The 12,973-nt window shown below is 43.5% G+C and overlaps 1 protein-coding gene across 9 annotated transcripts in view; it reads left to right on the forward strand.

Annotated features, from left to right (window-relative positions):
- CPNE8 (copine 8) overlaps positions 1 to 12,973 on the forward strand; it is a 108,889-nt gene that overhangs the window by 62,248 nt on the left and 33,668 nt on the right. For 8 of the 9 annotated variants that reach the window (XR_004540647.1, XR_004540648.1, XM_033958655.1 and 5 more), the window contains 4 exons: positions 756 to 797; positions 5,137 to 5,212; positions 6,436 to 6,489; positions 6,866 to 6,927. Coding sequence is in view for 6 of the 9 variants with exons in the window: in XM_033958655.1 (XP_033814546.1) it covers positions 756 to 797; positions 5,137 to 5,212; positions 6,436 to 6,489; positions 6,866 to 6,927 (234 nt within the window). In the remaining 3 variants the exon portion in view is untranslated. Of the gene's footprint in view, positions 1 to 755; positions 798 to 5,136; positions 5,213 to 6,435; positions 6,490 to 6,865; positions 6,928 to 12,973 lie in introns of those variants that run through there. The other variant, XR_004540649.1, reaches the window with a different exon arrangement.

Below are 12,973 nucleotides of genomic sequence, written 5' to 3' on the forward strand. Positions count from 1 at the left end.
TGGGAAGGGTCATATATGCTCAGAAATTTACACTTAGTTCTGATGTCTGAGAGAGGTGTTTTTTCCTGGTGCATCAGGTATCATCAACATACATGTGTTCAGGAAAGTAGCTGTTATGTGTGAGAAATATTGGCTGTTAGCACATAATTGTCAGAGTAAGATTACATGTAACATAGCCAGTTTGACAGTATAGTGGCGGATGGGTAACCATGATCCTTGAGGGCCCAATCGGGTTGTCTCAAGATTTCCATAATGAATATGCTTGAGATCTATTTGCAAACATGGAAGCAGTATATGCAAATCAATGTCAGGCATATTCATTATAGAAATCTTGAAAACCTTACTGGATTGTGGTCCTCGAAGACCATAGTTGTTCACTTCTGTTTTAGTATCATGTTTACTAAAGCATTTTAAGTTGTTAACACATGAATTAGCATAGACTAGGCTTTTACCAGAGAACTACGGTAACTGCTACAACAGTGTCATGGCTGCACATGCTAATTTGCATGTTAACTGCATGTTGTGTTAAGGTACAAGACCAGATGGATCATGAGTAGAGAATGGGCATGAGCTGCAAACTGTAGTGAGGGGTCATCATTGAAATCTGAAATTATCCTAAATAGGCTTCAGTTAGTAAAACTAGTCAGTTCCAAATGTGATAATTTAGCAAGATAGCATGCCTACCAACAGAAAATGAGAGAGAGAGGGAAATAAATTTCTCAAATTAAATTGGGATTTTGTTTTTCTGTTGACAGAACAATTAAAATAGAAGTGTATGACTGGGACAGAGATGGAAGGTAAAGTATAACTGTATCATGAATGAAAGTTGAGGAGAAACCTGTCAAACCAATTTCCTTACTGTCTTTTCTTTTTAATAACATACCGTGTTTGCCAGCTTATAAGACACACACCCTTTTATATACACATTAAGAAAAAAAGTTATATGTTTTTTTCATGAATTTTCATAATGATTTATTATTTATGTCTACAAAAAATGTACCTAGGGAACACTGTAGTTAAGTACCTTTTAATCTTCATCCTCAAAACACAGAAACAACGTGACGCAGACCTCGCAGCGTCCGAGAGAGAACAGAAACAACGTGACACAGATCTTGCAGTGTCCGAGAGAGAGCAGAAACAATATGACGCGCGTGTACAGTGCATCATGTTTTAATTTTGATTACCGGCACATAAGACAAGCAGGCATAATATTCTCCCACATGGGTAATGTTATCCACAGAACTTGAAACGGACACTACAAAGTGATTGACACTTTAAATCTTTAGGCAGTGACACTTTAAATCTTAGGCACTGCTCATACATAACTTGTGCTAGTGCTTTCCTGCCTGACTTCGGCTCACGGGACAATCGGTTCTTCATTTTTCATAGAGCTGAGAAGCCATGTCTTCAGTTTTCTCTTTAGCAGATAAAATAAAAAAAACAACACAAATACTATGACAACTTTATCTAAACCACATACCTCTCAATCTTCTTCATTGTCTAGAACAGTGTTTTTTAACCTTTTTACACCCGTGGACCGGCATAAAAATATAAGAACATAAGAAATGCCTCCGCTGGGTCAGACCTGAGGTCCATCTTGCCCAGCAGTCTGCTCACGCGGCGGCCCAACAGGCCCAGGACCTGTGCAGCAATCCTCTATCTATACCCCTCTATCCCCTTTTCCAGCAGGAAATTGTCCAATCCTTTCTTAAACCCCCAGTACCGTACTCTGCCTTATTACGTCCTCTGGAAGCGCATTCCAGGTGTCCACCACACGTTGGGTAAAGAAAAACTTCCTAGAATTTGTTTTGAGTCTGTCCCCTTTCAACTTTTCCGAATGCCTTCTTGTTCTTTTATTTTTCAAGAGTTTGAAGAATCTGTCCCTTTCCACTCTCTCTATGCCCTTCATGATCTTGTAAGTGTCTATCATATCCCCTCTAAGTCTCCTCTCCTCTTCTCCAGGGAAAAGAGACCCAGCTTCTCCAATCTCTCAGCGTATGACAGGTTTTCCATACCTTTTATCAGACATGTCACTCTCCTCTGAACCTCTCGAGTAACGCCATATCCTTTTTAAGGTACGGCGACCAATATTGGACGCAGTACTCCAGATTCGGGCGCACCATCGCCCGATACAACAGCAGGATAACTTCTTTCGTTCTGGTTGTAATACCCTTCTTGATTATACCTAGCATTCTATTCGCTCTTAGCGGCCTCTGCGCACTGTGCCGTCGGCTTCATTGTCATGTCCACCATTACCCCCAAGTCCCTTTCTTGGGTACTCTCATTCAATAATATCCCTCTCATCGTATAGCTGTTCCTCAAGTTTCTGCTTCCCACATGTAATACTTTACTTTCTCAACATTGAACTTCATCTGCCATCTCGTCGCCCATTCCCCTAGTTTGTTCAAGTCCCTTTGCAATTCTTCGCAGTCCTCTTTAGTCCGAGCTCCACTAAATAGTTTGGTGTCGTCCACAAATTTTATTATCTCACACTTCGTCCCTGTTTCTAGATCATTTATGAATATATTAAATAGCAGTGGCCCGAGCACCGAGCCCTGCGGGACACCATTCGTGACCCTCCTCCAGTCCGAGTAGTGGCCCTTCACTCCTACCCTCTGTTTCCTACCCTCCAACCAGTTTCTGATCCATCTATATACATCTCCTTCCACCCCATGGTTCTTCAGTTTCCGGAGTAGACGTTCATGGGGCACCTTGTCAAAGGCTTTTTGGAAATCTAGATATATGATGTCTATGGGGTCTCCTTTGTCCATCCGTTTGTTAATATCTTCGAAGAAGTGTAATAAGTTCGTTAGGATTGATCTCCCCTTGCAGAAACCATGTTGGCTGGTTAGCAGAAGTTAGTTTCTTTCAAAATGTTCATCGATGTTTTCTTTTATCAGTGCTTCCGCCATTTTCCAGGGAACTGAGGTCAGGCTCACCAGTCTGTAGTTTCCCAGGTCACCTCTTGATCCCTTTTTAAAGAATTATTTTGTGGACCGGCAAACTACTAGGACTAAAATTTAAAAACACCGTTTCCGTCCCATCTCCGCAAGCTCGGTCCGATCCCATCCACACAAGCCTCAGTTATGATTTTATATTGAATGTATTTTATTAAAGTATAAAAAGAAACAATATTCTGTACAATTGTCATTTTATAAATACAAATAATACAGAGCAAGGATCAACAAAACCCCTGTCTCCCCTCCCCTTCACATATATCCCCTCTACTATTAAGAAAACTGAATAAGCCAAATTATTACAGAATGCTACACAGAAATATCATGCTATCAGAATACTGCAGTCACACATGACATGAATAGTTTTAGGGGAGTGCAACTAGGACAACTGCCCCCTGGTCAGAGAGCGCCCTAAGCCAGCTGGAAGCTAAAAAAGCACTGCCTGGGCTTTGCAGTCCCCAGTTATGTCTAACACCAGCTCTAGCAGGATATATATTTCAAATCTGATATATTCTAATTACAAAATAGAAATAAAATTATTTTTTTCTACCTTTTGTCATACATAAGAACATAAGCACCATCTCCGGATCAGACCTTCGGTCCATCAAGTCCTGCGATCCGCACATGCGGAGGTCCTGCCAGGTGTAGACCTGGCGTATTTTTAGTCACCCATATCTCTCTATGCCTCTCGTAAGGAGAGGTGCATCTAGTTTGCTTTTAAATCCTAGGACGGTCGATTCTGCAATAACTTCCTCTGGGAGAGCATTCCAGGTGTCGATCACTCTCTGCATGAAGCAGAACTTCCTGATATTTGTCCTGGACTTGACCTCCCTTAGCTTCAGTCCATGTCCTCTTGTCCGTGTCAAATTGGACAATGTAAATAATTTTTTTTTTCTGCTCTATTTTGTCAATTCCTTTCAGTATTTTGAAGGTCTCGATCATATCCCCTCGTAGTCTCCTTTTCTCAAGGGAGAACAATCTCAGTCTCTTAAGTCGTTCCTCGTATTCCAGTTTCTCCATGCCTTTTACTAGCTTCATTGCTCGTCTCTGCACCCTCTCTAGCAGTTTTATATCCTTCTTTAGGTTGGGAGACCAATGTTGGACGCAGTATTCCAAGTGTGGTCTGACCATTGCCCTATAAAGCAGCATTATATCCCTCTCCGAACTACTCATGATTCCCTTCTTTATCATGCCTAACATTCTATTTGCTTTTTTTTTTGCCGCCGCTGCGCATTGTGCCGACGGTTTCAGGGTCCTATCTATCAGTACACCCAGGTCCTTTTCTTGTTCGCTCTTACCCAGAGTTGCACCTGACATTCTATACTCGTGTTCCTTATTCTTTCTGCCTAAATGCATTACTCCACATTAAACTTCATCTGCCATTTCTTTGTGCATTTCTCTAACTGACACAAGTCGCTCTGGAGTTCCTCGCTATCCTTCTGCGATCTGATTGCCCGGCATAGCTTTGTGTCGTCTGCAAACTTGATGATCTCACTGGATGTTCCTTCTTCTAGGTCATTGACAAAAATATTAAATAAGATTGGCCCAAGTACCGAGCCCTGGGGTACACCGCTAGTCACTTTCTCCCAGTCTGAAAAATTCCCATTTATGCCCACTCTCTGCTTTCTGTTCTCCAGCCATTTGCCTATCCATCTTTGTATATCTCCCTCTATTCCATGGCTTTGTAGTTTCCTGAGAAGTCTTTTATGTGGAGCCTTGTCGAACGCTTTCTGGAAGTCCAAGTATATTATGTCCACCGGTTATGTTACTGCTGACTGATATTCAGTTCTGCATCCTAACGGGTGAACCTAGGACTGTATTTTGTGCAGTCTCATCTGTCCAGTTAGGTATTTGGCACTGGCAGTGAATATGGTTGATAAACATGCAACATCTGTGTCTGCCCTAGACTGCCCCTGCTCTACCTGAATTGTGCCAGAGATGTCAGGGTTGATCTTTAGTAGCACTTCCCATTTGTGCCATTGAATATATCGTCGGCCAGCCAACTAAGCCTTTCCTACCTTCTTAAACCATGATGAATAGCTACCCATTAGTTTTTATTGTGCTTTCTACAACTTAATCTTCTGCTATAAGTAAATTATATGACTAATCATTAAAAAAAAATACTGCCTATATATTTCCATAGTTACTTATACAGCATGTATGTTTCTAACATTTTCAGTCATGACTTCATTGGAGAATTCACAACAAGTTACAGGGAATTGTCCAAAGGGCAATCACAGTTTAATGTATATGAGGTAAGTGATGTTACTGTTTACTTTTTTGTTCCTAAAAGGAGATATTCGATTAAAAAAAATTAAGGAATGCACATTCATTAACTTGCATTCAGTTCATTAATTTGCCTTAAAAAATGTAATATACCTTACACCAAGCTAACTATGAATTAATAAGCATTAACCTATGAATTAACACAGACGCGGGGAAATTCTTTAAAGCATGCATGAACAGTTACACACTGATTATACATATCATGATTATGTCGGTGCCAGCAGCACAAGCGCGCTAATGCCTGGGCCTGCAACACTTCCTGATTCTGGTGGTCACTGGATGGCTGCCTGCTGATTACCAGTATGTCGGGGCCAGCGGCGCACCAGCATGCTAATGCCTGGGGGCACACCACTTCCTGAATGGCTGCCATCAGACCCGTGCGAACTTGTGGCAGCCATTCAGGAAGTGGAGCGCACCCAGGCAGCAGCGCACATATGCGCCGCTGACCCCGACATACCGGTAATTAGCATCCAGCGACCACCACAGTCGGGAAGTATCGCTGGCCCAGGCATTAGCGTACTTGTGCACCGCTGGCCCCGACATAATCAGTAGGCAGCCATCCAGTGACCACAATTTAAAGGTACCGCCAGGGGACGGAATTTAAAGGTGCCAGAGGGTATGTAAAAGTGATGATTGATGGAGGGTGGGCTGGGACGGAATTTAAAGGTGCGGGGTATAGTATACAGTTTGGTTCAGATTTTTTTTTTTTCTTTTTTTCCTCCTTTCTCTAAATCTAGGGTGTGCCTTATGGTCAGGTGCATCTTATAATGCGAAAAATACGGTACTAAATAAAGAACATCAGTAAACACATGCATTTTAAAATTATTACTTCAGTTATTTAAGGAACCAGAAAAATACATATCTTTTTTATTTTCTAGAACTTAAATAAGTGATATTACTAGTACTGTACAGAAAATTTGTATTTAATTTGATTCAGCCCTGAATAGTGCCCTGAATATATTATTCATATTTGGCTGAATAGTGATTTAAATTCAAATACAAATAATCAGGTTTTACTGTGATAAATTTTACTGAAATAAACACATGATCTGTGATTTCACATTACTGCTTTTATTATGTTCTGTGTTAGAACTCAGTGCCCATTATTTGTATTTGGCCAAAGAATAAAATACAGTATGCTGCTTGGTACAGCTCTAGAACAGCATTCTAATTCTTTTTCTTTCTTTTGTAGGTAGTTAATCCAAAGAAAAAAGGAAAAAAGAAAAAATATCTTAACTCTGGAACGGTAAGTAATCAACAGTGCTACAGTGATCAGAGGAGTATCACTTCCCAAAGCACTTAGTGTGATTTAACCAGGCAGCCTGATTAAATCCTATTGAATATCAGGCCTTTTTTCCCCCACTCCTTGTCCCCACTCCATCCCAAGCATATATTTTATTTTTGTTGATGTTTGATTTTTTTTTATTGCAACATTTGTGAGATGCCAGCCCACAAAGTGGTACATTTATAAAGTGAGCACTAATATTTACACCATGATTACATGCATTAATGACTGGAATAATTCTGTATTATATAAAATGCTTTATTATGCACACTTTTTTAATATGCTTAAGCTAAAAGAAACAATAGGACATGGCTGATTTTGTATAATTTACTTTCAGGTAACATTGCTTTCCTTCTTAATGGAGACAGAGGTTTCATTTCTTGACTATATTAAAGGCGGGTAGGTGACTTTACCAGTGTTTTCTTATTTTAAATTTAAAAAAACAAAAAGATTTATTTTAAACATTGTATACTGTAATTCTTACTGTAATATAAGCAACCGCATTTACCTGGTCCCCCCTTGCTCTTAAGAACTGCATCTCATCGTCGTCATTGTTATCAAGCCTCTTATACTCTCCTCCTTACTTTCTTGCTTCTTCTGCTGCAGCTAATCTAGCCAGCAACAGTAAGTGGGTTTTTTGGTTTTTTTAAAAGCGCTGACTTCTGCCGACTGAATATCAGTTGGTGTGTTATTACTTGCAGCAGTTATTCTTTATGGACATAAGGATACATATCCTTACATAACTACCTAGCTACCTAGCCCCAGGAGTTGTATTCTGCTGTAATGTTCATTAAAGACTGAAGCATTCTTCACATGACAGCCACAGGCAGGAAGTGACAAACATGCAGTAATCTTCTGAAAACCTTCTGGATGCATCTAAGCTAGAGAACTTTTCCATGATGGTTTCCATCAGTGACATCACCCCTTCATAAGGAGTTGTATCCTACTGTCCATAGGGAATACTTGATAAAGGTAAGGAACTTGGTTTTCTGGTTTTACCATTTCACTAATAGGAGATATAAAAGCGTAGTGTTCTTATCTATTGGTGCTTCTTCTGCATTAAACAGAGGAAAGACTAAGTAATAAGACCAGAGCAATATAGAAGAGCAACTCTGCTTCATAATCCAGATACTAACCTGTCATTTTCCACAAGCTGATATGGCAGATTAAGACTGTAGAGACATGTTTTGGTCAACGTCACATGTTATACCATATGATATCATTAGTCTCTCATTTTGATTTCAGAACTGTTGTGCAAGGGATGATATCACGATTGGGCTGCTGTAACACTCTTTACCTCTGTGTTTCTAAAACAAGGAGCAGGGGATTACAGTTAGTACAAAATGCAGCATCAAAGTTGGTCATGGGAGTTGAAAGAACAGTCCAATTAAAGATTCGATATCAAAAACTATAGGAAAGGATAAACCAAACCACTATTACAAAAAAGACTTTATCCTCTTCTATTGAAGTGGTGAAAAAGAAAAGAGCTCGCATCCAAACCATTGACTTATCAAATCAGCATAAGCCAAAAGCGAGTAAGCCTCTGAATCATCACTGGTTCTTATATTGGTGGGGAGTTGGACTCAGTGTAAACGCTATTTTGATGTGTTCTTGATTTTCCAAACCCCTGACAATGCTTGATGCAAAACGGGGTACTCCTGTTGGGACAATATCGTGGATTGTACACTTTCTGTTTGGGCAGTTATGGATTGGGCATTGAGGATCTAATGGCAGCAGCTTCTCGTTTCTTCACAGCAGCAGGGTTTCTTCAGTTCCCACATGGAGAATTGAACAATGGAAGTTTTTTTTCAGTTTCTGTGACTTTATGGAGCTAAGTACTGTGTGTCTGCTTATATTATAGATAAGACTCTGGCGTTTCAAGCAGGAGTAATGAATTCATGCTTGAATGCTCTTATTTCTCCACCCCTTACTTATTATCAATTTCGGAAAGATCTTAAAACTTATCTATTTAAACAATACAAAATTGAATCACTTTCAAAATTATCATGATAAGCGGAATTTTTATGGAATAATGTTTATAGTTTCTTACTTATTTTAGTATAAATAATTTGTATTGTGTATATTTTACTTTGAATAAGTTATGGTTGCATTGTTAGTTAGTATCTTTATTGAATTGTGTTATTTTCTTTTATAAGACACTGTTATTTGGATCTGTATTTAATTACTTGTAATTTCCAAGAACTGATGGTTTGGCAGTATATAAAAATAAACTGTTATTTTGCTCATATTTATTGGACTATTCTTTTGTGGAGTACTGTTCACAGATTACTTTTTGTAATAGATACTAGCAGCAAGTCCCTTTTAGTACTATGGAGTAGCTGCAGTATACTGACTGCTATTTATGTTTTGCTGCTGTTTGTTTATGGCAGGGCTGCCCAAGTCCGGTCTTCGAGATTTACTGGCAGGCCAGGTTTTCTGGATATCCACAATGAACATGCATATGAGAGATTTGCATACCATGAAGGCAGTGCAGGCAAATCTCTCTCATGCATATTCATTATGGATATCCAGAAAACCTGGCCTGCCAGTAGATCTTGAGGACCGGACTTGGGCAGCCCTGGTTTATGGGCTTCTGCCTTTTTTCCACAATAGAAGCGCCAGTTGCTTTCCATGTTCTTTTTGGCACACACATCAGTTTTGGGCCTTCCCTATTATAGGTGGAGGTGTGTTAGATCACAGTAAAAGGTGGAGTTTTTTTTATGACCAGTGATGATTCAGAGGCTTACTCACTTTCGGCTTATGCTGATTTAATAAGTCAATTGTTTGGAGGTGAGCCAATCTGCCGTCAAGTTTCTATGTTTCTGTTGCAGACTCTACACTCCCAATTGTCTAGAGCCAGATGCATTTCTTCATGACTGGAGGAATAAGTTCATTTATGCTTTCCTTCCAGTTCTTCTACTTGGGAAAACTCTACTCGGACTTTATCAAAATCAAGCCACCTTGATTCTCATAGCACCTTAGTGGCCGCGTCAACTATGGTTCTCTCTCTTTCTACAACTTAACATTTGGGAACCCATCACACTTCAAATCTTTCTAATGTTACTGACACAGAACGAGGGCTCTCTTCCATCCCCATCTACATTCATTAGCTCTCACAGTATGGTATCTTTCTCCTAACCAATAAATGCCTTTGAATTATCTATACCAGTGTCAGCCATCATTGAAGCTAGAGAATGACACAGGGACAGATTTGTCCCCATTCCTGCAACTCAATTTCCCTGTCGCTGTCCCTGCCCCATTCCTGTAAGCTCTGCCTTAACTGCACAAGCCTCGGACACTTATGATTTTAAAGTGTTAGAGGCTTGTGCAGATGAGAACAGAGCTTGCAGGAATGGGGCAGGGAAAAGAACTCAACAGGACAGGAAAATTAGTTCCCGCGGGGATGGGGAAAAATTTATCCCCGTGTAAAAACAACATTGAACCTACCAGATTTATAGGGAAGGAAATTTTTCTTAGCTCTGGAGTAATCCTTGTGGAGTCCCTCAGGGATCTCCGCTTTCAATGTTTATATGGTATCTATGGTATATCTATGCAGATGATATCACAATCGTTATTCCTATTATCTCATTGTCCAATGAGACAAAACAATTTATTTCAACTGTACTTACTCAGGTAGAACAATGGACTACAGAATACAAGTTAAAATTAAACTCTGATAAAATAAAAATATTCTTGGCAAGCCTAAACGATAAGATCAAGGAAACTTCTTTGAGATTGAATGGGCTGAACTATCCAATAAACACCACTATTGAAATTCTTGGTGTTATTTTGGATTGTCATTTTTTGATGATCATACCAATTCTCAGGTTAAAAATGTTTTTTCACATTGTGGAAACTCCACACCATCAAACACTATTTTGATTTTTCAACTTTTAGATTATTAGTCCAGTCCTTGATTCTAAGCATCTTAGATTACTGTAATATTGCATATCTGGGATCTTTTAAGAAAACTATCAAGCGACTAAGCATTATTCAGAATGTGGCAGTTCATCTCATTTTTGGCCTGAAAAAAATCAGATCATGTAAGTCCTTATTATAAAAAATTACATTGGCTACCTGTGGAAGCCAGGGTTTTTTTCAAGTTTGCTTGTCTTTGTTTCAAAACTTGAACAGGTTCAGCTCCAATTTATCTTTTACACCATTTTGATTTTTCTGGTCCTATCAGTCATACATATAGTGCTCATATGTTCTCCTTTCCAACTTTGAAGGGTTGTACCTATAAGAGTGAGATGGATAACCTGGACATACAGGCCTCACTTTTATGCTGGACACTACAGACCTAGACCTGTTTGTCTATGCAGATCCTAATCTAACGGATGTAAACCTGATAAATACAGTGGTGCCTCGCATAACGGACGCCTCGCACAGCGAACGCTGCGCACAACGAACTTTATGTCTTGATCCGTACAACGAACTTCGTTTCACACAACGAAGTCGCCCGAGCTGCATCCTTCCGCGCAGGCACTGCGCTTAACTGCCCTCTCTCCGCATGGTTCCCTCTTGCCCCCCCCCCCGACTCCCCGACACGATCGGGGCAAGAGGGAGCTCAAGCCCTCTTGCCCCCCCCGACTCCCCGACACGATCGGGACAAGAGGGAGCTCAAGCCCTCTTGCCCCCCCCCGACTCCCCGACACGATCGGGGCAAGAGGGAGCTCAAGCCCTCTTGCCCCCCCGACTCCTCGACACGATCGGGGCAAAAGGGAGCTCAAGCCCTCTTGCCCCCCCGACTCCCCGACACGATCGGGGCAAAAGGGAGCCCAAGCCCTCTTGCCCCGCCGATTCCCCAACTCCCCGACAATATCGGGCCAGGAGGGAGCCCAAGTCCTCCTGGCCACGGCGACCCCCTAACCCCACCCTGCACTACATTACGGGCAGGAGGGATCCCAGGCCCTCCTGCCCTCGACGCAAACCCCCCCCCCCCCCAACGACCGCCCCCCCCAAGAACCTCCGACCGCCCCCCCAGCCGACCCGCGACCCCCCTGGCCGACCCCCACGACACCCCCAACCCCCTTCCCCGTACCTTTCTGTAGTTGGCCGGACAGACGGGAGCCAAACCCGCCTGTCCGGCAGGCAGCCAACGACGGAATGAGGCCGGATTGGCCCATCCGTCCCAAAGCTCCGCCTACTGGTGGGGCCTAAGGCGCCTGGGCCAATCAGAATAGGCCCGGGAGCCTTAGGTCCCTCCTGGGGGCGGGGCCTGAGGCACATGGGCCCAACCCGACCTATTCTGATTGGCCCAGGCGCCTTAGGCCCCACCAGTAGGCGGAGCTTTGGGACGGATGGGCCAATCCGGCCTCATTCCGTCGATGGCTGCCTGCCGGACAGGCGGGTTTGGCTCCCGTCTGTCCGGCCAACTACAGAAAGGTACGGGGAAGGGGGTTGGGGGTGTCGTGGGGGTCGGCCAGGGGGGTCGCGGGTCGGCTGGGGGGGCGGTCGGAGGTTCTTGGGGGGAGCGGTCGTTGGGGGGAGGGGGGGTTTGCGTCGAGGGCAGGAGGGCCTGGGATCCCTCCTGCCCGTAATGTAGTGCAGGGTGGGGTTAGGGGGTCGCCGTGGCCAGGAGGACTTGGGCTCCCTCCTGGCCCGATATTGTCGGGGAGTTGGGGAATCGGCGGGGCAAGAGGGCTTGGGCTCCCTTTTGCCCCGATCGTGTCGGGGAGTCGGGGGGGCAAGAGGGCTTGAGCTCCCTTTTGCCCCGATCGTGTCGGGGAGTCGGGGGGGCAAGAGGGCTTGAGCTCCCTCTTGCCCCGATCGTGTCGGGGAGTCGGGGGGGGCAAGAGGGCTTGAGCTCCCTCTTGTCCCGATCGTGTCGGGGAGTCGGTGGGGGCAAGAGGGCTTGAGCTCCCTCTTGCCCCGATCGTGTCGGGGAGTCGGGGGGGGGGCAAGAGGGCTTGAGCTCCCTCTTGTCCCGATCGTGTCGGGGAGTCGGGGGGGGCAAGAGGGCTTGAGCTCCCTCTTGCCCCGATCGTGTCGGGGAGTCGGGGGGGGCAAGAGGGCTTGAGCTCCCTCTTGCCCCGATCGTGTCGGGGAGTCGGGGGGGGGCAAGAGGGCTTGAGCTCCCTCTTGCCCCGATCGTGTCGGGGAGTCGGGGGGGCAAGAGGGCTTGAGCTCCCTCTTGCCCCGATCGTGTCGGGGGTGCCAGGGACCACACGGAGTCACCCACCGTACCACCCGATTCGGGTAAGCGCAGGTATCGGTGGGTGGCTTATTTGCGGGGGGGTGCCTTATTTTACATTTTTTTCTAAAAAGGGGGGGCTGTCTTATTTGATGGCCCTGCCTTATCATCGGGGAAACACGGTAGAAAAAAAAAAAATGAACAGTTAAGTCCCAGTTTTTGCCGCTGAGACTCTGCCCTCTCACTGTAAAATTAGACTCTACTTAGTCTGTCTTTAAATTTAAAAAATGTGTGTTGTTTTAAAAAACAATT

This window comes from Geotrypetes seraphini, chromosome 9, assembly GCF_902459505.1.
Source record: "Geotrypetes seraphini chromosome 9, aGeoSer1.1, whole genome shotgun sequence".
NCBI lineage: Eukaryota > Metazoa > Chordata > Amphibia > Gymnophiona > Dermophiidae > Geotrypetes > Geotrypetes seraphini.